The sequence below is a fragment of the Amborella trichopoda genome, chromosome 2 (genome assembly GCF_054954075.1).
Source record: "Amborella trichopoda isolate Santa Cruz 75 chromosome 2, AtrichopodaSantaCruz75HAP2 v2.0, whole genome shotgun sequence".
Classification (NCBI taxonomy): Eukaryota; Viridiplantae; Streptophyta; class Magnoliopsida; order Amborellales; family Amborellaceae; genus Amborella; species Amborella trichopoda.
Genome location: NC_142337.1, coordinates 62,906,028 through 62,931,986, shown reverse-complemented (window position 1 = coordinate 62,931,986; position 25,959 = coordinate 62,906,028). Strand labels below are relative to the sequence as shown.

Sequence of the window (25,959 nt, the reverse complement as noted above, 5' to 3'; positions counted from 1 at the left end):
AGGAAGGGGTTTATTTGTTAAAGGTCATATCACTCTTTTGGGCATAGATGTGCTAAAAGATTTCGTACTCCCGCGGGAATATAGTATCCATTTCCCCGCTTGGACAAAAAGATACTTTTAGGGCGTGCATGATAACTGTCTTCCGGAAGTTTAGAACTTCTTAATACTGTTCAAGTTTTGTGTTTTATAAAAAATTTGAATTTTAAACAAAACTTCAAGGAACCATTCAAGTTCTAATTTTCCATCAAAAATAAAAAGTTCTAACCTGATTGGAACTTAAACTTTGAACTTTTTTTTTATGAACCTCCCCTATATATAAAATATATATATTTTATGGTATAATATACAATATATATAATAATAATACAATATATTATACATTGTATATATTTTTATTATATAATATTATAAATATCTATTATTTAAATAATATATAATATATTTTATTATATTTTATATTTTGTTTATATAATAGATATTTATAATATTATATAATAAAAATATATACAATATATAATATATTGTATTATTATTATTATTATTATTATTATTATTATATATAATAAAATAAATAAAACGTACAATATTATGTTATACATATATATATTATATAATATTATTTGATGTATACTATATAATAAAAATAAAGATTAATAAAATAATTAACTACATAATATATCTTATATAATACAAATATATATCAATAAAATAAATATAAAATACACTATATTATATTTAAATTACATTATTTATGATATTTGTATATATTTTATTGTATAATATATAATTTACGTTTTTATTTATATATCATATTTTATTTATATAATAGATATTTATAGTATTATAATATATATATATATATATATATATATATATATATATATATATATATATATATATATATATATATATATATATATATATATATATATATATATATTAATAGACTAAATGTAAAATACAATGTATAATATACTATATTATTTTATATAAATATGTATAATATAATAAAATAAATAAATAATACATTATTATGTTATATATATTATATAATCAAATAAATAAAAAATACATTATTATGTTATATATATTATACATTTATGTAATATAATATATTTCATTATATAATATATATTATATATTATATAATAAAATAAATATAAAATACACTATATTATATATTATACTATGTTATATATATTATATATTATATATTTATGTAATATAAAATACTATATATATGTGTGTGTGTGTGTGTGTAAAATATGATATTTATAATATTATATAATAAATATATATATTAATAGAATAAATATAAACCGCAATGTACAATATACTATATTATTTTATGTAAATATATCATAATAAACTAAAGAAAAGTACATTATTATGTTATATATATTATAAATTTATGTAATATAATACATTTTATTATATATTATCTAATAAAATAAAATAAAATGCACTATATTATATATTATACTATGTTATATATATTATATAAAATATATATTTATATATATATTATATTTATGTAATATAAGATATTTTCATATATATATATATATATTAAAAATAAATATAAAATACAATATATCATATATTATAGTATGTTATAAATATTATATATTTATATTTAAAATATTATCAATGTAAATATAAACATAAGATATTTACCATATATCCCATGAGTTATCAGACACATAAATTATAAACTTCTTAACTTCTCAGAGACGTTATCAAACACAAAAACCATGAACTTCTTAAGTAACTTTTAATTTACAGTTTTTCAGGAACTTCCAACTGACAATTGACTGAAAGTTAGGAAGAATAAATTTTGGGGATCGGATCTCTAGAATCTGACAAGGCAAACGAACTCAAAGAAAAACAATTTTAACTCTTAGTCTGTGCCAAAAAGAAATGCGAACATCCAATTTTTTGAGTGAATGATCTAAATATTTATAAACCCAAAATCTTTTTTTTTTTTTCTTTAAAAATAATCATCTAGTTATAATTAGATGGATCCCATAACTTAAATAAAAATAATAATTTTTGAGGGAATGATCTAGATATTTATAAACTCAAAATAAATAAATAAAAAATCTTAGAAAATAATCATCTAGCTTAATTAGATGGATCTAGTAACTTCAAATAAATAAAAAATTCCCATGCTAGCACTTTGTTTGAGGGATCATAATCATTATTAACTATTAAACATGAAATTGGGTGTTTGAGGATGTGCTAGTGTTTAGGCACAAAAGTCAAAACAAAAACTTTTGAATGTTGTAACTTGTAACATGTTTTCATTGATTGAATTTCACATCTAATGGCCCAAAGTATTGTGATCTCTTTAAACCAAAAATAAATAGTCTCATAACAAACAATCCATGTAAGCCTCCTCTCAAAAATAATGTTTTAAAGTCTGGTTCGGTGGGGTGTGGGTCTGTGTTAAATCATTGGATTAGTAATCTACTATACAAATATTAAAACTAAAACTAATAGAATGAAAAATTAAAATTAAAAAAATAAAATTAGGGGGTTCGGGATCCAGATTGCTGGATTTTTAAAACCTTTTTCAAAAATAAATACCATTTTTTTTTGGCTGAAAGGCTGCACAAGGTGTCAACTTTAATCAACTAAAGTGAGGTGCACTTCAAACTCAAGCCCAAAAAAACAATTTTTAGTGTCTGAAACACTTGCTTTGACCTGGAAATCTATTTTTACCCGAACTATTAATTTTAAGTCTCCAGTGATGATGCAGATCGCATAAAACTATTAAAAATTGAAAATCTGGAAAATAAACTATCTAAATAATATGTTACACAATGTAGGAAGTTTAGGAGAAATCTCTTTTCCTCATCCATATATCTCAAAGTCGAAGTGATGAATTAGAGAATTTTCTAACAATTGAATAGCCTCCCGTGAGCTTTTGAAGTGTGCCTTGCTTTTATATTATAAGGTTGACGCCTTATATACAAATTTTCATTTGTGAAATTTCAAGTGAAATCTTATCTATATTACATTATTAAGCCAAAGTTAAAAAAGTGGACACATATTACAAGAATAAAAGATGACCCTATATTTAGAGAAGATGTAGGACATGTGACAGTGAAATAGAGAGATTGTAAAGTATTGCTACTTTCTATTACTTGTCAAAAAAATGTATGAAATAAAGACACTCTTGCTAAAGATGATGGGGTAGCTTTTAAAATTTATTTTTAAAATTATAAAAGGGCAATTTTTCTTCACAATAACTTATTTTTTATCAGCACTTTTACGTAATAGCTTTAATTTTAAGTTCTTAAAAAGTAAGTTTGTTTTTGTGTTTCTTTGTTTCCTAATGCAGTAAAATTTAATTTTTATTACAAATTTTCAAGCATTTGAAATTAAATACCTTCCTTTTTTGGATTGCAATTTGAAGTTCTTAATATTAATAACTAGTATAATATTTACATCCTATATTATGATTTGATTATACTTTTTTTAGGCTTTTTACATATTATGACAATATTTGGAGATACTCCTCTCAATTTAAGATATGGAAATAATTCTCTCTCTCTCTTCCCAAACAATGTGAACATATCAAATTAGGATATAGAAACAACTTCTCTCCCTTTATGCTTAAAAAAAAAAAAAACTCTCTCTCTCCCTAAAATCTTATTTTAAGAGATTATTTTTTTTTCTACCTTTCCCACACAAATTTAGGAAAAGGTGGGATAAAAAATATCTCTCTCACAAGAAACAATTATCTCCCTTTCTTCGCTTAAAGCTAAAGTGATGAATGTGTAATCTCTATATAATTAAGGCATTTTTTTATTTTTTGCAACTTGTGTCTATCTTTTAATTTTGACTTAATAATGTAATATGAATATAAATATAGATATAGATATAAATAGACAAAATAGGAAAATTACGCTTTGAGCTTTTTAATAGAATGAGATTTACGAGAGAGAGGGAGGGTTCGATCATTTCTTGGTCTCTCTTGAGCCTTAACTGTAGGTCTCATGGTAAGTTTTCCTTCGAGATTGGGTGAGACTCAGGGCAAGAGCTTGCACTATGTGAGTTATTTATTTATTTATTATTATTTATTTTAGAAAATCAACTAATTTAATGGACTAGTGCCCTCACCGGTTCAGTCACCCTTTTGTAGTTAAAAATTTATTTCTTGTGTTTTTTTAGTGGGAAGAGCTCATGAAGGAGAAGAATGTAATGCATGAAGAAGATGAGAAAATTTTCATATTTAAAAGAAAGTTGCATCTTCAATTCTACAATTTAAGGTTACAACCTTATATAAATTTTTTTCTAAAAAAGAAAGGGAAAATTATATAAAAAAACGAACTACATTTACTATGCAACTTACCCCCACCCAAAATTGTTTTCTCACTTTTTTTCAAAAAGTTTACTTTCTATGCAAATACCCCAACCAAAAAAGTTATTTTTTACTAGAGCATGCATTGAAACTGCTGGAGCGGCAGTATTTCAAAGCACGGTCCGACAGTTTCAAAGCTTGGTTCGACAGTAATTTGGATTGGTGTAAGTTGCATTTTAATTTTTTCTAAAAGAAATAATAAACAACTATATCATTTTACTTTTAATTGAAATTTAAAGGAAAGATAAATTACGGTAAATGTTTTTTTTTGTTGATGTATTAGGGAAGAGAACACGTTCCTTGTTTAAGTGTCAAGGAATATGGTTGTTAATTTTAATTTTAAAGACATGGTCCTCAAATTTTAAGGATGAAGGGAAGAAAGTGTAATTGTTGATTTTACTAGGGGTAAAAATGTAATCAGGTCTCCTATTTAACGTAACGAGCCGTCCGTTGCGTCCATTATGTCTTGTCTTCGGTTATCGTTATTCTAATTTCGCTCAACCCGATAAAGTAAGGTCATATTTTTTTGCTCAATTTTACTTCTTAGTCTCGGATTACGAAATAAATCTGGTGTCATTTTCGATGAGAAATTCACTTAAAGAAATATTCTGTTATTTATATCATCCAGTTCGATCCGTCTGCAATTTTTTCCAAGATTTATTTCAATTGATGAATAGTTTCACGAAATTTGCTCAATTTAGTTCGGATTTTGATCTGACAACCTAAATCATTGAGGGAATTCTTGTTTCTTCTTGTTCTTCTCCTATTTGATATGGATTGCTGGAGATTTTATTCTGAATTCCCCTAATTTGCATTGTTTTTTAAGTGAGATGCTTTTTTTCTGGGGTTTGAATTAAATTTGTTGGAGTTCCTTTTATATAAAGTTTTTAAGTATCTTTCTCAGGGGAGAGAGTCCTCTCCAGTAGGTGAATTCCGATAATTTAGATTCCTCTCTCTATCTAGGTAGGGCACTCTCTCTCTTGTATGGGTTTTTCTATGTTTGTATACTTTCTATGTGTCTGATTCCCTGTTTATTTTTCTTATTTAGTTTGTCTTTTTTGGCCCACAGGAGCTCCATCACAAAGAAAAAGAGCCCTCGTAGAGAAAGGCGAGGTATGTTAATACTGGTATTTTAGGGCTTTCCTCTTCTTTTTTGGATGTAAGTTCAATTATGAGTGATTTTTGGGTGTTTTCTGTCCATTTATGTCTTACATTTTCTTGTTCTGTGGGTCAAACTCTGCAATTCCAAGGGTTTCTGTTGAGATCTCGTATAGGATTTGCTTAGGTAATGATAGGGTTTACTTTTGGAGGTTTTTTGTACAGATTAATGTATGGATCAATATGTACAGATTTATGATACTCACTGATCATGCCCTGTAATCATTGTTGATTATCGAATTAAATACATTAACAGTCCAGTAATGTGCCATTCAACACTTCTGGGGTCCTTCATGGATTTTAGTTGATGCATAGAACTCCTGTGAGTTATGGATTTGGCTTTCTCCTGGGACTTTTTGGATATTTTTTGTTCTTTTACTTTTCCTCTGCATGTGTGCACCTGGACGCATGTGTGTGAACCAGTATTTTGTGTTTATGTTATGCAATTTGAGCCCATTTCTTTTTTTTTTTGGGTAAGTACTCTGAACCCATTTCTTCATCTACTGTAAGTGTATAACTGTCTATACATTGTAGCTGGTACATTGCTCAGGTGGCAAAATGGTTCAATTTACAATGTCATGCCAATAAAGTTGTTTTCTTTAAATGTTCATTTTCGATTTTATAACTGATTTAGGGAAAACCCACATCATGAATATAGGTCTACAAGGTTTAGAGAGATTCAATTCCCTTTCATTACAGTAAGAGGAAATGATTCTGGTCTGAACTCAGTATTGCTTTTTGCATTTGTTTTCAATTGTCTATTGCTGATACTGGAGATCAGTCTAGGCAATTTATGTTTGATGCAAGGTACTGTTTGAGTCCAAGATTAGCAATCCTATCTATCTTATTATAGTTGCCCATTTTGATGCATTTGGGAAAAAATGTTGTTGAAGTTACTCTTTTTGTTGTGGAGTCCCTCCTATGCCATCGCACATTTACTAATGTTCCTGAATGTCTGGGTGCAACTGTGCAAGTGATAACTTCATTGTTATATTTTATTTGTATGTTTTGACAATAATTATTTGTATTTTTGTTTTGGTTAACTTGTAGTTACTGGGATTTGTCCACTTGAGTCATGTGTTTCTTATCAATGTATGTGTGTGTGTGTGTGTGTGTGGTAAGATGGGAATTGGCAAACTATTGAAAATGGTGGACAAGATGGGTTTTCTTCAATAATGATGGTTATTTGGTTTTCTTCAATAGTAATGGTTATTTGATATTGTTTGGTTAGTACATTCCTCTCCCCCGCGCAAGCCCCCCCCCCCCAAAACAAAACCAAAAAAAGATAAAATAAAAATGAACATCATAAAATATCCACTTGTTTTTTTGTTAAGTGGAAAATTCTGCTGCTTATATTTGGTTGTAGTGAAATTGTTTGAGTTTGCCGTTAAGTTCTGGTGGCTACTCTGATCACATTTTGAATTCAAGTTTTGTCCTATAAGTTTCTCCCTCTCCATTGTGTGGACCTAGAATGTTGATGAAGTTTATCATACTTCTCTCATTGAATCGTGAATGAAATGTGGTGAACAGTTCATGGTTGCTTTGTCATTGTTAAGGAAGTAAATTTAAATCTTTGGTGCTCATAATGGAATTATTTTATTGGATCTTCTTTTTACTGAAAGAGCAAAATACAATAACTATATACTGTTTAAATGGTAAAAAACAAACATGTGATGTGGATGCCATCTTGGCATCTCACACTCCTTCAGTTTCAGTTTTGACTTGCCTCAAGAAAAAATAACATGAGATTCAATAGATGCATGTTGAGAAGGTTATTTCTCCTGTCATTACTGGAGCTAGGCTTGTTGTGGGACTGTAAATTACATAAAATATATGCATAATGTGAAATTCTATTATGCAGATGGCTTTGCAGCAACAGCTAGATAAGTTTAAGCAACAGCAAGAAAAATGCCAGTCAACCCTCAGCAGCATTGCAAATCGAGCAGCACCCTCGAAGAGCACCCCTCTGAAGCCCTCTTCGCTTCCACAGAAGCCCTCTCCGCTTCCACAGAAGCCCTCTCCACTTCCACAGAAGCCCTCCCCTGCAACCAAATTCTCAGGTGATACTGAGAGGCTTCAACAAATCAATTCTATCAGGAAATCCCCAGTAGGAGCTCAGATGAAACGTGTCCTTGACCTTCTTTTAGAGGTAGGGTTCAATAACAGTTTACACAAACTTCCCTGCTATTATCTAAGTTAGGAAAATGCCTATTTTTCTCCTGAAGCGGATGCAGTGTTTCTAAATTTTGAATATTTGCGATTACGCCACCTTGCTCTAGATTAGCCAGTAGCCATCATATGGTTTTTCGTAGATTTTTGTATGCTCTTTTTTTGTTTCATGTGGAGCATGATACAATTGAATAAAAAAATTGAATTTTGAGTTCTGGCTGATTGATTCATTATTGCTATCAATTGAGGCATACCTTTATGTGACAAATGTCAAAAGTTGATTCTTCTGTGATTGATTTGTGGTAGATCTTGAGGAAAAGCCAGGTTTTTTTACCATAATTAATGTCAAATGGGATTTTAATAACTTCTATCTTAGGTATGTAGAATTAAACACAAAACGCAATCATATTTGAAGTCAGTTTAATGCTCACCTAGTCCTAGCATAATATAGGTTTCTAAGGTTGCCAGGCTATGTTGATGCTGTTGGCTCTTTAGGCCCCTGCAGAATCGTAGCCGTTAATTACACCTGCTCATGGAAGGAAATGGTAGAAGGCCATTAAAGATCCATGCATCCACAGATGACTATTCCCCATTTGAACACTAGAGCTCGTGTTAGGGCTGGTATTGAGTTTATCACCCTCAGTTATCAATAGATTGTGACCTGGGAAAAACTTCTTCTACTGAAGATACCCAAACATTGTAGTTTACTCAATTTCTATTGTCAATAGTGGTCAACTATAGAAGAAGAGAGTTGGAGCCTTTTGTCCTTGAAAGCCACATAGGGAGGCGGCAGAAACCGTGTTACTCTTACAAATACAAACAGAGCTCAAATAGTTCACTTCATATGGACCACTAAGTGATGCTTTTGATTAATGACAATCAAAGAGGTCTTGACTAGGGTGGTTTGTTGCCTTCACCCTATCACCTTCATTTGCCTGGTACCCCTGGCCCTGGCAGTTCCATTGATGCTACAAAGCTGGACAAATCTTCTATCAGCCTGTAAACTTTCGCTTTTTTGCTTTGGTATGACTCGTTCTCGAGGTTGAGGGTGTGGCCAACTTCCTCGATGAGATGAGAGATTACCTCACTATGCATTGTGCAACAAGAAGCCTCTGAACATAGAGATCTAAATGATTTCGTTGACAAGTTCCACTGTCCGATAAGGCTGAAGGATCTTCTTCCTCTATGATGTATTTTTTTAGATGTAGAAACTCCATGCTATTTGGTAGTTTACAAATAATGGAAAATTCCAATATTTGCTCTCATCTTTTATTGCAGCATCTGATGCACTTGTTAGCTTTGCACAGACTAGGCAAGCTCTCACCCCTGAGCAGATAAATGAAGCATGCTATGTTGATTTGAATGCAAACAAGTTGGTCTTTGATAGTTTGAGGAAGAATGTCAAAGTGAATTATGACGGGAAACGCTTCTCATACAAGGTAATCTGATTCATATTATCCTACCTTTGTAAATGGTATTATATTTTGAAATAAGAAAACGAACAAAAGGAATATGGAATCTTTTGTTGAGTTATCTCTGTATTATACAGTCAAAACACGATGTGAAGGACAAGAATGAACTGCTTCATCTGATAAGAAAATCTGTAGAAGGCATTGCTGTTGTTGATCTCAAGGATGCATACCCATCTGTTTTGGAGGATTTGCAGGTAGAAACAGTTTTCAACTTTATTTTCAATATTTTTTAGCAGGTTTGCATTGATCCTTCTGTATTCATTGATTCCCATCATTTACAATATGGAGGATTTGCAGGTAGACTTTCTTTTTTCTTTTTTCTCCCCCCCCCCAGCCTTCCCCCCCCATAAAAAAAATGAACATGACGCCCCCTTGATAGAGCACAATGGCAGACCATGATTCGTGTAGCCGACCCCATATAGTTGGAAAAAGGTTCTGTTGGTGATGATGATGAATGTGATGCTATCCTGATAATGATGATCATGATAGGATATTTGCAACATGACATCACCATTGATTAGCTGGCAGCAATAATAATAACATGAAACATTCCAACATGGATGTTTGTAGAGGCATGCTGGGCTTGACACTAATGCTACCAAATATTGATAAACAAATGCCAATATAATAGAAAATCACTATGAAATGTAATTATGTTTTTTTTTTTTTCAATTATTACTTAAAATTTTTATTGATTAGAATTTAGAAGTATTTTGGAACTGTTTATATAAAATTGTTATAATATATGAAATATATATAGAGATTTAAAAATTTGTTATGATGCATCTAACATACTCATAAAAAAAGGTCTATTTAAAACATTATCCAATTTATATTTTGTGTAGGCCAATTTTCTAGTTTTGAATAAGTGATCCAATACTTCTTTCATCACCAAATTAAGTTGAAGGTGGTACAATATTGCTTACAGATCGACGACTATGTTTACCTGATGATACAATTGGTACAGAATATGGATTGTAGCGTAGTAGTACATTTGATGCAACTCCCTACCATTTAGTCCAAATATTAAATATTGAAGTTTTAGTTAATTAGTAAATTAAACATATACTGTTAAATTTCGGAGCAATTTGGTATAAGCTTACAAATAACGCATGTGCATAGGTTCTACAGTTCGATCACCTCATTAGATTGTGTTGGTAATATATGAGTTCAGATCAAAATAGTGACACATGTATGGTAATTTGCCAGTAGTACAAACTACTTTAGTGATCTAAGTCTTTTAGTGCTTTAGGGCCTGTTTGGGTACCTGGAGAAGTCTGTCCTAGGAATAAGCTTCTCCTGGAATTGGTTTGTCCTTGGAATTGGGCTATCTATTGTTTGGATAGCACCTGATAAGAAACACGGAGTATGCATGTCCACTGTTTGGATTGCTTGGAAGATGTGAATCCATGGATATTCAGTTGCAGTTTTTATATTGTTACCCTACATTTAATTTTATACTGTTAAACTTCCCCCATTGATTCCAAACTTCAATATTATTTTCTTAACTAAGATGAAATCCTTATTTTTTCTTATTCCTTTCCATTGTATCCTTAATATATAAATTATATTGCAATAATAATTAATATATAATATATAAATAATATATTCTTTTTATATTATATATAACATTAGACGAAATATATAATACTATAATATAATACATAAGGACTGTAATCTAATATAATAGTATATATTATATATAAAATATAATTTGTATTATATTGTAGTTTATATATTTATATTTATTTTATTAATGTGATTGTATTATTTTTAATATATATTTATTATGTATAACATATGATATTTGTATACTATATATTATATATAATATAAATAGAGGAAATATATAATATTATAGTATAATACATAAATATATTATACATATTATATAAATATATAATAATGGAAAAGTCTTAAAAATGCCTATAGGCGAAGTGCTACAGTGTTTCGCCGACGCTTTTGCCCAAAAACCGCCATGGACCTACAAGAGTCGTGGCGGTGCCCCCATATTATTTCCGTCAAATTTGTGTGAAAAAAAATTCCATCATGGATTTGGTAGGTCCGTGACTGTCTTTAATTCACACCGTCCGGAAAAATCGGACGGCGTTGAACCTATGGGCGAAAATACTGTTCATTTTTGCCCATAGGCGTTATGTAGTCTCTTCCTATAATAAAATATGATATATATGATATACTATAATACAAATATATAATAGTATAAATTATATATATAATATAATTTGTATTATATTATATTATATTATATTATATGTATTATATATTTATATTTATTTTATTAATGTAATTATATTATATAGTATATGGTATTTATATACTACTATATATTATATAATTAATATATATATATATAATATACTTCTTATATACATTATATATAATCTATATAATATTTGTATTATATATGATATAAAAATATCATTTGTTATATTATATATTATATTATATTGTATTATATTTTATTATAGATAATATAATAAATAAATATATTAAATGTAATATATAATATTATATTTAAGTAAGATGTCTTTGTGATTCGTGGACCTCAACGGTCCAAATTAGCTTGAATGAATTGTAAAATTTCGGGTCCAATGTGGATTGGCCAATCTCTGGGATTCAGCTATCCACGCGTGAATGTGTTACCCAAACAAGGGATAAGGGCCCAATACCTGGATAGTCTTATCCTGGAGAGTCCAATCTAGGTACCCAAACAGACTGTTATTGTAATTCGAAGTCTATTCTGGCCTTGTTATGAAATTTTTTGTCCCACTGCATTATGTTTAGGTGAGTAGTTTTGTTGTGGCCTAAATGATAGGCATGATGAGGTGGAAAACTTATATAACTTAGTGAAAGATTCACAAATAAAAAGCTATAAACCTGTCATATAAAAGTAAGAAAGTACATGGATTTAGCAGTTACTTGACAAAAAAAGTTGAATTACTGTTTTTTTCTTAATCATAACCGTATCTTATTGACAATATAGAAGTGTACAATGAACAAGTCATTGGCATCTCAGAAGAAAAAAGAGACGTCGAAGCAACATCTAATATTAATAATGTAAAAATGTACAATAATCAAGTCATTGACATCAAAGAGATGTTGAGGCAACTCGATAAGCTAAAGCATCAGCTTCAACCAAAAGGGTATTGTGTGACAGTTCGCCTTCAGTGGGATTGTTTGCCTCCTTGCTAGGCATCTTGAAAATGTGCTGAAATGGGCTGAAATGAAGAAACTAGGTCCGCTATTTCATCAAATATCATCATGAGTGGCTAAGGGATGGGCTATTCCGCATTGCTTATCTAATCACGATAAGTCTGTGGCCATCAACAATAATCTGCTCGGCTTTTCCTTGAGGAAACAATGATAATCCCATGAGTAATGCTCTCATCACAGCCAAAGAAGAGGCACATAAGTGAATTTCCTGCTAGTTAAGGAAAAGGATGCTTGCTTTGTAGATGTCATAGACCTTGTCTCATGCTTGAAATGCTTCTCTTGTAGTTAATTGGTGCTTGAAGCTAACCTATAATGTGCCTTTATCATTATTCATCTATTCGTCTAGAGCCTCCTACCATTATTAATGAATTTTACCTATCTCGTAGCTCATTTATGAAGGCCTTTTACTCCATTAATTTAGAATTATGTTTGATTCTGCTTGTGCTTTCAGGATGCACTCCAGTGATAAACTGGTGTGGTAAATTTTCTAATGGCTGGTCGTGAAATGCCTCATCTTTCCAAATACCCAAAGGTTAATTTTAAATAGGAAAAGTTTTGTATGTGTCGGGGGACACATTTTTACCTTTGTGTCCCCCAAGGCATAAATCTTAAAGATAGATGCATATTATGTGGTTCCTCTAAAAAGTTAAAACTAATGCTCTACATATTTCCTTCATGAAATTCTCACTTCTTTATTTTCAAATTTTATTTATTTTTACATATTCATTATCTCCAATTAGGGTTATATATTCTATAAAATTTAAGTCTTCCTAAATCCATATCAAAATTGGATTTTTAAGCGCTTTCTAACCTTGCCAAAAAACAAAAAAAAGGATTTTTAAGGGGAAACTCATTTCTACATATGAGTCCTAGGACTCATAGGAATCTTTTCCTTTTAAATGAGTACTAGTTTTTTTCAGTCAACCAATAGTTTTTCCCCAGTTTCGTGATCCTCGCACTTGAGTGGTGTTCAATTCCCAAATATCAGAGTTTATGAATGATGATTCCACAGGAAAAAATTTCTATTCGTTTGTTCCTGCACTCACACCCAGAGGTGTTCCCTAGGCATTATTGGCAGCTGTTTTTTCTTATTGGTGGTTTGCTTGGCTGTTGGTAATTATGTTCTCCTTTGACACTATCTATAATATTTAGCAACTTAGATAGAAATTTGGAATTCCTATATGCTGGGAGAGTCCACGTTCTATGGGATACAATTCCATGGGGTCAATAATCTGGAGACTTTAGTTATTGTCCTTCCATTCAATTAACTCAACTCTCTACATATTGGGCATTAATGAAAATTCTCTTCTCTAAGGACATTTTGTGCACTTTGTTTTAAAAATGTTTCTATTTCTATTCAATCAGAGTTTGTGTATCTTGTAAGAACTTAGTTGTCTCCTAGCCCACCATATATCCTTGTTGGCACTAGCGGTTTCTAGTATAGGTAGTAGCCTTCATTATAACACATGTCAACCACTATTTATTCTAGTTGGCACTTGTATGAGTAGTTGCCTTTATTATGAGGCATGTCAACATTCTAAAATCATTAGATTATACATTGGATTTGCAAACTTTCTCATGAATTTTTTTGCATTTTCTGCTAAATAGGACTGTGTTCTTGTTGGGACTAATTTTGAGCACTGCCTTGTTGACTTCATTGGGCCTGCACCATCTCCAATACTCCTTAGTTTTGCTCCTTCTGACAAGTGGTTCACTATTCCCTACTTTTAGATATGAATCCAACCCATGTCTCGTCCCCAATTGGTTCCTCCAGCATCCTCAAAAACATTTCTTTGCTTACTGGAGAATCCTCATTGGATCCCTCATCATGGCATATGACCCTTAGTTATCACAATTGACCTAATCAAGTGGTCAATTCTGCTGTAAAATATCGCTTGCGCACTCCAATTAATAGAATGTGGTTCCTCTATGATTTTAAAACTTTGGAACCGTGATCCTTCCTATTAGGGATTGAGATCCCAAGTAATGAGGGATCCACATTCTCTAGCATTTGTAGTATAATATAGTAACATAGTATAGTGCAATATTTTAAGAATCGGACCAGTGGGTCGAATCACTCGGCTACTGGTTCCGAGTCGAACTGGCTGAGTTGGTAACTTGGCTTGGCTGACTTGTCCATATTAAAAAAAAATGCGAAAAAAAAAAAGCTTTAAAATGTTTAAAGAAGGCTTGGGAACTTCAAGTCATCCTAAAAACATTGGTTTATAATTAAAACGTTTTTTAATATTAATTTATACACCTTTAGGTCTGACCTCGACTTAGGGGGAGACTCGGACTGGTGGTTGCTGGTCCCAGTTTCATTCAGGCCGTTCCTTGTTGTAGCGGCGAATTTTTGGCATGCTGGTATAGTCTAGTAGAGTACACAGTTATATACTATATGGTATAGTACATGTTTTATAGTTGTACATAGAAGATTAACAATAGTGGCATATGGTGTAGTATAGTAGAAATATAATATACAGCATACTAGTACAGTATGGCAATATAGTATTGTATAGCAGTGTGGTATGGTATACATCGTGGTATATTTTTTGAAGGTGTTAGTGGTATGAATGGAAACCACAATGTGGGGACTAGGTGTGGGGATGCCACCACCACGACCCCAGCTCCATTCCTATAAACATTGTGCTATATTTATACTACTATAGTACTTAAGTGCTCTCAAGGGCCTCATTTTTTACTAGATGGAGCTCAGTCCAGTATAATTTATCATTCGATCCTTGTTAAGTTCGGATCGAGCTCCCCCTTTTATCGGGATCGAGATCCCCATATGTCGGGGTGTACAAACTACAACCCTACCATGGGGGTCTCTCGCTTGCCACAATCCCTCATTCCTGATCCCAGAAACTATGATGTGACCATGTGGTGTTTGGCATTCGTATTAGCTCGTTTTGGCATTTTTATGGCCTATATAATAGGAAATCAGAAACTAACATAGACAGGCTATTATTTATAATTGAGCATTTACTAATAAGACTGCGGTTAGTGTACAAAATTTGGGACTAGTTTGGGTTCCCATGATTTAAGTAACCAAGTTTTTTGGTTCTTCCATCTGCAACATGCGTGGCAATATTAGCTACTTGCAGTTTTGGGATTTCGTCTCTCCGCTGTCCACTGCGTTTGGCGGATTACTTAGAACAAGGGTAGCCCAACTGTCTCCTACAAGCTACTATGGACTGAACTAAAATGGTGAAAGTTTTGATGCTTCTATAATCTGTAAACTTATGATCCTTCATTTGGAGCTCTCTCCCAAAGGTTTAATGCCCCCCTAGTTTTTCTTCACTTAAAAATACAATTGAAAAAGAAGTCTGCTATTTTAAATTTTTTTTTGTGAGAATCTAGATTTTTGGTTCTCTATTAACTACCTCAATATGTGCTTTCTTAAAAAGCGATGTGAGAAGGTTTATTCTATAGTGGTTAATTATTTTTGGGGCTTCTTGGCATCCTTATTTGTCTTGTCTACCTTCAAAAGATTGGGTAGGGAAAGTCTAGCTCATACTATACATGCAAAACGAACTATGCTTTTCAGACATCCTTGAGTAATTTGTGTATGAAAATGATATTCTCTCAAGGGCTTAGGTGTTCACGAAAATGGAAATTAGTGGGATACTTACATAGATGTGTGGGTGGCTAATGTGTATAGAACTTGATATGTTTTTAGTTTCCATTTTATCAAGATCCATGGACTGGTATAAGAGAGATTTGTTCTGTTCTTCACTTGAGGGTTTCGAGGACTAGCTGAGTGTCCCTTAGGGTGCATCTGATTTCTTGCAGGAGGTCAATGGTTTGAATCCTCGAATTTTGTCCTAACAAGCTAACAATTCTAATCTACTCTTTCCACCTAAAGAAAGACAAAGGGTGGCTGGTGGTGGTGGGGTGGAGGGGGAGGGGGAGGAGTTGGAATGCTGACTAATGAACATGAGAAGCTATATGACTGCCCATGGGTTGTTTGAACCGCTGGCTGAGGTGTTTAGAGATGTTACTGAAAGGTTTTTGGGGTATAGCTGTATTGATGACAAAAACCAAGTCCTTGTATACAGCTGATTTCTTCAGATGTTCAGGGGGTAACAGATTTTAAGCCTTCTTAAATGTTTCGAGGTTCATGTATGCTTTGTGGTAGCTTACAATATACTCAAGGTGCTTCCTCTCTTGGATATTTTCACAAACAAGGTTGTCTTGATTCTTTGGGGCTGTTTTTGATAGTTTGCCTAGGCTTTTGATATTTATAACATTTTCAATAGATAGCGGGGTTAAAGGTCTCGTTTTAGCTAGGTGAAAGAGCCTTAATATTGACAGTCACTGCATAAATTATCTTTTGTATTCTTTGGTTAAGGAATGAAGAAAAAGTAGAAACCAATCGTTTTTTTTTGTTTTGTTTTGGGGAGTAGGGGGGATGGGAAATTACTCATTCCCCTTTTTTTTTTTTTTTTGTTAACTGTGCTATTGAAGAGTAATAAGTACAAGAGTAAGCAGAGGGATCCCACAAGATGGGCCACTCGCCAAAAGAAGAGACTACCGCAGAAGGGTAGCCTTATACAAAAACTGATTGGGGCCTAAAAGCAGAATACCCGAAAGTAGCCAAGGCAGAAAACCAAAAGAGGACTAGCATAACTGTCCTTTACAAGTAGGAATGGAAAAGAAGCCAAACAATGGTAATTCAAGAACCTGAGCTGGTGGATGATACTCTATCTTTAGCTAGTTGGTCCACTAGGGTGTTGGACTCCCGCTAGGTATGTGTCTATAAGACGACCATATACCTGCAAATGAAATCAATCTCATCATAAATCGATGCCAAGTACTAGGGGGGAGCCACAAAACCCGCAGCCTAAGAGAGTATTTTGTGCGTCTCCCTCCCCAATGAGTGGTTGAGGAAAGTAACCTTTGAGGGGTTCCGTTGATGAGGATGGAGAAGAATGGCAAGAGTAACAACCTCTCATCCACCGTCTACATCTTTCCCCGAAGCCCCCTTTTTTCTCTTTCTTTCATGAAATATGTGAATTATTTCTCCTTTCTTTTAGTAATTGAATGGAAGAAATAATATATTTAAAGCGGAAAATGATCTATTAGTAGAAGGGTAAGGTTTGTATAAGATGTCAATCTTATACCATTGAAGTAAGGTGCACCTTAAAATTATGCTGAAAATGCAGTTTCGGTACCGCAAAGCCTTGCGATGATATGAAAATCTATTATTGCCCCCTATTATGAAATTTAAAGTTTCAGAAATGGTGACGATCAAGCAGATCTATAAACACTTGAATATCTTGAAAATGCATCCAAATAATGTGTTAGAAGATGAACTATTTTTTTTTTTTTTAACATGTTGATCTTTAATTTAAGAAGAGAGTGTACACAACATTGGCTAACCACAAAAAAGGTGCTCAAGGTGAAGGGAAAAAGAAAAAAGGCATCTAAAGCCTCTTTTGAAAAGTTACTGTTTTGGAGCAGCAACTTAAGAAAAGAAGCCGATCCTTGGAACAGAAAAAGCCAAAAAAGGCAAAAAAGGAAAGCTAAAAAAGAGAGAGCTTTTAGAGTCCATCCTTCTCCGCTGCTGCTTTTGCAAGGGAATCAGCTTCGTGGTTTCCTTCCCTTCAAGAATACGTCCACACGATGAATGTATTTCTCAAAGGTAATGAATCCGGTCAACTGATTGTGCCAAATACCAGGGGGGGAGGAAGTAGGATTTTGGGCCCAAGTGTTGGTGTTCCTGGAGTCAACCTCTATAATGATTAAGGGCAGGTTGAGATTTTGGATGAGTAGTAAACCTTCTAGGAGAGCTTCAACTTCAGCCTCAGTCGAATCTTTGTAACCGATATGTTTGGAAACAGAGGCCACGATAGAGCCGAGGTGGTCTCTGAGGATGGCTCCAATTCCTGACGGTCCCGGGTTACCAAGGGAGCAACTGGCAAAATTGAGCTTTAGCTTCCCTTGTGGTGGAGGTTTCCAGCAAGAGGACTTGGAGGGGCGGGAGCGATGATGTCTCAGGGCGATGCTCCAATCTTGGTGAAACGTCGAAGGCTGAATTCCTTTGAAACGAGTATGATTAGTGGCCTAGAATATGTTGGAAGCTTTGAGCTTGTTGAAGACTTTGAATCAAGGAGAGTAAACCCCCTTGAAAATCCTGTGGTTTCGCTCAACCATAAAGACCACAAGGCTGCGGACACCACCGATTTCCAAAGCATGATCCCTGCTTTGGGCCATGGAAAAGGCTTAATAGAAGAAAGAATTGAAGTCACTTCGGCTGGACGTACCCATTCCACCTTGAAAAGCTTGAGGATAGCACCCCACATGTTGTATGCAGGAAGAGGTGGTTATTAGTTTCCTCTTTTGCTAAGCACTGGACGCAGCCATTGGGAATCTGAAAACCTCTTCTTTGTAGCTGATCAACGGTGAGAATTCTCTGAGAGAGGGCCAACCACATAAAAACCTTTACTTTTGGAGGGGCTAGGGAGTCCCAGGCTTGAGCCACAATCGAAGTTGGAGCAAGGGGGAAAGTGGGAGGTAAAGACAGAAAGCGGTAAAAAGAAGAGACCGAGAAAGAGCCACCCGGGGCAGGCTCCAAATGATATGGCCAGGGCTCGCATGGGCGGGGAAACATGCTTGTAGGTCTGCCGAGAGAGAGGCGAAACTAAACATTTCTTAGTCATTGAGGGATCTCCTAAAAACAGGCTTCCAAGATCGAGAGGTCCCAGCCAGTAGCATTTCTTGGGCTACTGTTGTCCCTTGATCTCTAGCAAGTCGAAAGACTTCACGGTATTTTTCCTTGAAAGGAGTATAGCCCAGCCAAAGATTGTGCCAAAAGAGAATGCGGATCCCTGATCTGGGGTGGAATCCGATGTGAGGTTTGAAGAGTGGAAATATAGAACAAATAGACCTCCAGACAACCTGAAGACTTGTTATTGGCTCTGAAATCAGGTACCCAAGGGGAATCGTGGAGATGATATTTGGTTTTGAGGATGTCGATCCAGAGTTGATTCGATAGAGTTAGCAATCGCCAACACCATTTGCCTAGTAAGGCTAAATTCTGAGTGCCAATATTTTTTATTCCCGAGCCGCCCCATTTCTTTGGCTGACAAAGTTTATCCTAAGCTATCAAATGGAATTTGTGGTCGGAATCAACACCTGACCAGAAGAACCTTCTTATAAGTTGCTCGATAGTCTTTCTAATAACAACAGGCATTTGGAAGAGAGACATCTTGTACATTCGAATGTTGGGCTAAAGTTGCTTTGATGAGCGTTTGCCTGCCACCTGGCGATAGAAACGTCCCTTTCCATCCAACTAATCTGCGGTCCACTTTGTCGACAATGTGGGATGATAGGCTTTTGTTAGGTTTTCCAAAGCAGAGAGGAAGACTTAGGTACGTTGAGGGTAAGGTTTCCTTGCCACAGTACCATGAATCAGCAAAGGAAGCGAGAGTGGCAGGGCCAACATTGATCCCATCATAGTGGTTTTGTCCTAATTTACTTTGAACCCGGTGGCAAATTCGAAGCATCTAAGCAAGAACACAAGGGTGTCATCTGCGTATTAGAGGTGGGAAACAGGAGGAATCCGAAGTCCCACAGAGAAGCCGAACAACAATTCAGCGGCCTACATCCTGAAAACCTCTGCCGAAATGGCGAAGAGGAAGGGGGAGAGAGGATCCCCTTGGCGGAGACCTCTAGTAGAAAGGAAGTACCCTTTGGGGGTACCATTGATGAGAATAGAAAAGTAAGGAACAAGCTCTCATCCAGTTTCTCCATTGGATTGGGTTTCTTCAAGTAAATCCCAATCGACATGGTTATATGCTTTCTCCCAATCGAGCTTTACTATGACACTGGGATCTTTGTTCAGGCGTCTAAAATGTATATATTTGTGAGCCACCAGGGCACTGTCTAGAATCTACCTGTCTTTGATGAAATTTGATTGGGAGAAATGATCAAGTGTAGGACCTCTTTGAGGCGAGAAGCTAGCACCTTAGCCAAGTCTTTATAGGTGGAGTTCACGAGGCTAATAGGTCTGAAGTCTTTGGGCTGATTTGCACCTGGAATTTTGGGTACCAAAGTTATGAATGTTTCATAGCTCGGTGAATGGTCCCCCTATCGTGAGATTCTTCGAAGAGAGAGAAGAAATCAGCAAGGAAAGATTCCCAAAAAATCTTGAAAGGAGTCAGAGGGTAGCCATCCTGTTCAGGGGCTCTGTCAGAGTCGAGGTCCAAAAGGGCTGCTAAGATTTCGGGTTCTGAGAAAGGTCTCTCTAGCCAAGAAGCCTTTTCAGGCGGTAAAGCAAGGAATTGGATGTCCCCCAGGCTCTGACAGAGTCGAGGTCTGAAAAGGCTGCTAAGATTTTGGGTTTTGAGAAAGGTCTCTCCAGCCAAGAAGCCTTTTCAGGCAGTAAAGCAAGGAATTGGATGTCCCCCATCTGGGGGCGAGGGGTTGAGGGGGCTGAGAAGAGGGTTTGAAAATAGCCTAGGATGGCTTGCTCTATGTCTGGGGGGCGATCTAAGAGGTTTCCTTCCACCAACAGCTGAGATATAGAGTTATTCCTGCGCCTGCAGTTAGCTGTTTTGTGAAAGAAACCAGTGTTAAGATCCCCTAATTCAACCACTTAATTCTAGATCTCTGGTACCAGAATATTTCCTCTTTTTTTAGTAGGGATTGGAAAAGTAGTTTAAGGTCGTCCCTTTCCTGAAGTTCAGGGCCCGAGAGAGACCTAGTTTCTTCTAGGTTGTCAAGGGCCTGGATGGACTGCAAAGTAGCAGTTTTCTGGGGTTGAGGAACCCTGGGAGGTTCTGACTCCAAGATTTTAGCAGACCCTTGAGTAATTGCAGTTTTCGCTGGAATTTGAACCTTGCCGAACCAACAACCAAACTAGAAAGCTCCAGCCACCAAATCGGTAAAATCTTAGTAAGAGAAGGTTCTTCCAACCATGCTAATTCAAACCTAAAAGGTTTGGGGCCACTATGTGAGGAATTGGTGTTAAGGAGGATAGGGCAATGGTCAGAAGTGGGCTTGGGCAGAGCCAAGGAATGGGTTATAGGAAAGGAGGTGCCCCAACCAATAGAGGTAAGGAAGCGATCCAATCTTGAAAAGAGGGGATTGGAAGTGTGGTTGGACCAAGTAAATTGAGTGCCTTGGGTAGGGAGGTCTAAGAGGTTGTTGGAATCAGAGAAAGCTGACATAGCCGGGGAGATCCTTGAAGCATAGTTCCTTTCATGGGACCACCTATGACGTTAAACTGACCCCCTAGGCACCACACAAGGTGAGGAAGTTGACCAACCAGATTTAGTTCCTCCCAAAAAAGAGGTCGAAGAGAGTCTTGGGTAGGCCCATAGACAGCGGTAAATTTCCAAAAAAAGCCGTCACGAATTCTGGAAAGAAGAGTGGTGGCTGAGAATCTTCCCAAGTGTTGGGAGACTAAGGAATGAATCGTTGGGTCCCAAATGACCCAGATTCCCCCTGAAGCTCCTTCAGCTGGCACTGCTGCCCAATGGCAAGGGCGTCTCCCCCAGACCTGTCGGACTTGAAGCAGAGTAGGAGAAGGCAGTTTGGTCTCGGTTAAGGCCAGAATAGAAGGCCAATGTCTAAAGCAGAGGTCTTTGACTGCACCCTTCTTGAGAGGATGGCTGAGGCCTCAGATATTCCGGGATAAAATCAGCATGGATGAGTAATGGAGAGGGGAGAGTTCCTAAGGGAACGTCTCACCAGTGGGGCAGTAGGGGCCGAATACTGGTGTGTGGGGGAGAAGGAGAGGGAGGAAGAAGAGGGGAGGCCAAGTTTGAGATTTCTCAGGAACTTTTCTTGTTTACCCTTGCTCTTGACTGGGCTTCAACTTTGAAGAATTCTTTGAAGGGTCTTTCGGCGGGGGGGGGGAGGTTCGGGGAAGCCAATGACTCTTCACGAATTTGTCCTTGACCAGCGTCCACTCCATTGACGAAGTCTGAGTATGCTGAGGGGGGTGAGAGCAGATCTCCCATGGTGTCCACTGAGAGAAGAGAGTCAGGAGTGTCCATCCCAATGAGGGCAGTAGGGGAAGGTAAAGCTGGTAGGACTGGGAAAGCCAGACCGTCAGCAGAAGTGGGCCTGAAAATGCCCGACGAAAGCCCGAAGGGGTCATTCACAGAAACAGGAGTGGGTGAAGAGAGGGAGAGTAGGAAGGCAGAGGGTGGGGTAGCAGAAAGGGGGGGGGGGTTTGGGGAAGCCGATGACTCTCAAAACTTCACGAATTTGTCCTTGACCAGCGTCCACTCCATTGACGAAGTCTGAGTCTGCTGAGGGGGGTGAGAGCGGATCTCCCATGGTGTCCACTGAGAGAAGAGAGTCAGGAGTGTCCGTCCCAATGAAGGCAGTAGGGGAAGGTAAAGCTGGTAGGACTGGGAACCAGACTGTCAGCAGAAGTGGGCCTGAAAATGCCCGACGAAAGCCCGAAGGGGTCATTCACAGAAACAGGAGTGGGTGAAGAGAGGGAGAGTAGAGAGGCAGAGAGAGGGGTAGCAGAAAGAGTGGGCGAGGAGTTAGGGAAAGTGTTATGGGGGTTGGCATTGGCAACAGGAGAAGGTGATGCTGGCTCAGTGGGGTGGACATCCCCAATTTCGCAACCAGCGCTGGTCGATGAGAGGGGAGAGTCAGTAGGGAGATGCAGGGGCAAAACAGGGTGCAAAAAACCGAGGGTAGAGTTCAAAGGTGAGGGGCCGAAATTCCTTGAGTAGATGAAAGGATCCGTGGGGGAGGCCAAAGGGTTAGGGTTAAGAGGAAGAGATAGAAGAGGGGAGAAGTGAAGAAGAGAGGTAGCAGGGCCGAAACAGGGTCAATGAAAGGGTTAAGAGTTACCGAAGGCTGTGGGATGAGTATAAGAATAGGCAAGGATGGAACTGAGGTAGTGATGGGGTCACCTGTGAGAGGATCTGCCGGAAAGCCCACCACAATGGGGGGAGGAGCGAAGGGATGGAGAAAGGGGTCCATTGTGGGTGTTTGGGACAAAGTCTCTACTGAGGTAGGGGATACGGTAACAGGGAAAACGGTAACAATAGGAGGAACGACGCTTACAGGAGGGATGGAAACATGAGAGGTTTTGGCGACTGGCATGGTTTCTTCTGGATAAGGGTCAAGGTCGATAAGAGGAGGCGAAAAAAGAGGAGAAGGACCAGACCTTGACAAGGAGGGGATGATAGGGGCAGGGAGGGAGAGGTCTGAAGTCGGAGGGTGGCATGAAGGAGAAGAGGGGGAGGGGAAGGTGACGGAAGATGATTGAGGGAGAGGCGGAGTACGGGACAACACAGAACCTGAAGGAGGAGGGAGATGAAGGGCCGTCGGCAGGGAACCAAAACGAATGGGGATGAGGGAGGGAACAGAAGGAGAGGAAACGTGGAGAGCCTCGGGTGGAGGATAGGGGTAGGTAGGAACAGGAAAAGGGGGGCGAGAAGGGCTAGGGGATGAAGAGAGAGGAGGGGCATCCAAAGGTATTGAACGCTGGGCCAAGGAAGTGTGGAGTGAACCAGGTCTGAAATGCAGGCAGTTGTCTGACGGCGACTTCCTTTTCTCATTCCCCTTAGCAGACGGTGCATTCTTCACCCTCAACAGTTTCTCTAAGCTCTCCTTCAAAGGTGCATCCCTTCACCTTTCAAGGGACGTCCCTTCAAATCCCTTCTCTAAGCTGTCCTTCGAGGTTGAGATGAGTGATTTGAGGGTTTTCCAACATAGGAACAACCTTCTCTAGTGAGTTCTTTAGTTGTACCGGACACGTACAGAATAAGGTTGATACCTTATATAAACTTTTTTCTTATTAGGAACAAAATAAATTTAATCTTTTGCCGGTCTCACTTTTCATCACGCAAATATATGATTTCAGAGCTTCAATTCAGATTTTAAATGCAATAGTTGACTGATCCTGGATTGGTTTGGGCGATTTTGTCCACCTGTTAATATCAAAGAAGTGGCTAGAATCTGACTTCTCTACTGTTTAGACCAGACAGCCTGTAACAGAATGGTGGTCATTCTATACCAATAACTTTTTTGAAAAATAAAGAAAATTAAATTATTCACTGTTCAGTCAAAGTGCTAGTGGTGGATTGTCTGGTTCATTTTATCTTAATAGTATTTTATAAACTAAAAATTAAGTGAGGAAATATTTCTTATCAATAAAAAAATGAAACTAAGATGTAAAATTTCTTTACTGGTGCGTTAATTTTTTGAAACTCAGTTTGATCAAAACAGGCAGAGACTTGTTAAAAAGGAAACAATTATTGTGGAAGAAATAAGAACAGGAAATACTTATGACATTCAGATTTTTTTATTTTTTTTTTTTCATTTTTCTTGTTTTGAGAATCTTGCAATTCTTATGAGATTTTCAAAGAATGGAAATATTTCCCATGTGACCTTTAATTGCTTGGATTGGAGACAGGAGCTGAAAACGGCATGCCAAGTCTGGCTTTTGTCGAACTTTGATTCTCAAGAGGATATTGTGTATCCAAATGATCCAAAAATAACAATCAAGGTTGATGATGACATAAAGCTGCTATTCAGGAGCATCGAGTTGCCAAGAGACATGGTTGACATTGAGAAAGATTTGCAGAAAAATGGCATGAAGCCAGCCACTAACACAGCCAAAAGGAAGGCTATGGCCCAGATTGATGGCATCATTCGCTCTAAGCCCAAGACCAAGAAGAAGAGAGAGCTGAGCAAGAGGACTAAGCTCACCAATGCTCACTTGCCTGAGCTGTTTAGGAACCTTAATGGTTCAGACTCCTGAATTTAGAGCTCTATTTTGAGGCAACTGAAAGATGGCCAAACCCAGTTTCTTTCTTTTTGGGATTTCCATGACGACAAAGAGATCAAACTATTCTGCTATTCGAGAATGGATGCTGTATGGGGGTCGAGATGAAACTAATGTGCACTTCGCGAATGGATGATGTGCTATTAGTAAATAGATTCATCTGGTATGCATCTCTCTCTCTCTCTGTCGGGTTTCCTAATTAATTATTGGGGACTTGTTGGTGGGTTGTTTGGTCCCAGTATGTGAGCCATTTCAACTGGAAATTTAGTGTTGGGATATGGGGCGTTTTCTTCACATGCATGGAACTGCACATATCATGTTTCTCATCCTTTTTTTGTATTTGCTCTGCTTAAATTGTAAGATTTATGCAGTATAGAAAATAAAATTTATATGAGGTGGATGTTCCTGATACTGCTATATAAATCGGCTTGTTATTTCTTGAATATCATTGTTCTAGGACTATGAAGTGGTGTTATTCTGGTGGCAGGGCCATTTTAGTTATTTTTTACCTTGTTTTGCGACTTGCTGGAAACTGGAGAATTCTGAAGATTGCTCTAACCAACTAACAGTGGATTATTGGAAAACCTGGGTCATATTGGTGGCATATATAATATATGTTTACATTTCTATATGGACTTGAATGCCTCTTATGGCAGTCCGTTTTTTGGTTGCTGTTTTGAAATGATGTTTTTTCTTATTATTTGATTTCCACATAAGTTTATATGAATCCAGTCCATACAAGGTTTAAATTTTCAAAAATTTGTAGAATTTATTTATGAATAAAGATCCTA

At 36.3% G+C, this 25,959-nt stretch overlaps 1 protein-coding gene across 4 annotated transcripts; it reads left to right on the top strand.

Annotated features, from left to right (window-relative positions):
* Positions 1-4,675: 4,675 nt before the first annotated feature.
* On the top strand, positions 4,676-25,611 carry LOC18445291 (transcription initiation factor IIE subunit beta). Of its 4 annotated transcripts, none has more exons than XM_011629136.3 (6): positions 4,676-4,879; positions 5,439-5,482; positions 7,389-7,676; positions 9,004-9,135; positions 9,246-9,362; positions 24,797-25,611. In XM_011629136.3, exons 3-6 carry the CDS (start codon positions 7,389-7,391, stop codon positions 25,142-25,144), a joined length of 885 nt encoding a protein of 294 aa, XP_011627438.1. In that variant the 5' UTR covers positions 4,676-4,879; positions 5,439-5,482; the 3' UTR covers positions 25,145-25,611. The 4 variants fall into 4 exon arrangements, with proteins under 4 accessions (XP_011627438.1, XP_011627439.1, XP_020529759.1 ...); XM_011629137.3 differs by having other exon boundaries at positions 4,827-4,884; XM_020674100.2 differs by having other exon boundaries at positions 4,828-4,879; positions 5,418-5,482.
* The last annotated feature ends 348 nt before the right edge of the window (positions 25,612-25,959 follow it).

Coding starts and splice junctions, on each gene's coding strand:
- LOC18445291 (XM_011629136.3), top strand. CDS start 7,389: ATGGCTTTGCAGCAACAGCTAGATAAGTTTAAGCAACAGCAAGAAAAA. Junction 9,136..9,245: donor GGAAACGCTTCTCATACAAG/GTAATCTGATTC, acceptor TGTATTATACAG/TCAAAACACGATGTGAAGGA. Junction 9,363..24,796: donor CTGTTTTGGAGGATTTGCAG/GTAGAAACAGTT, acceptor GATTGGAGACAG/GAGCTGAAAACGGCATGCCA.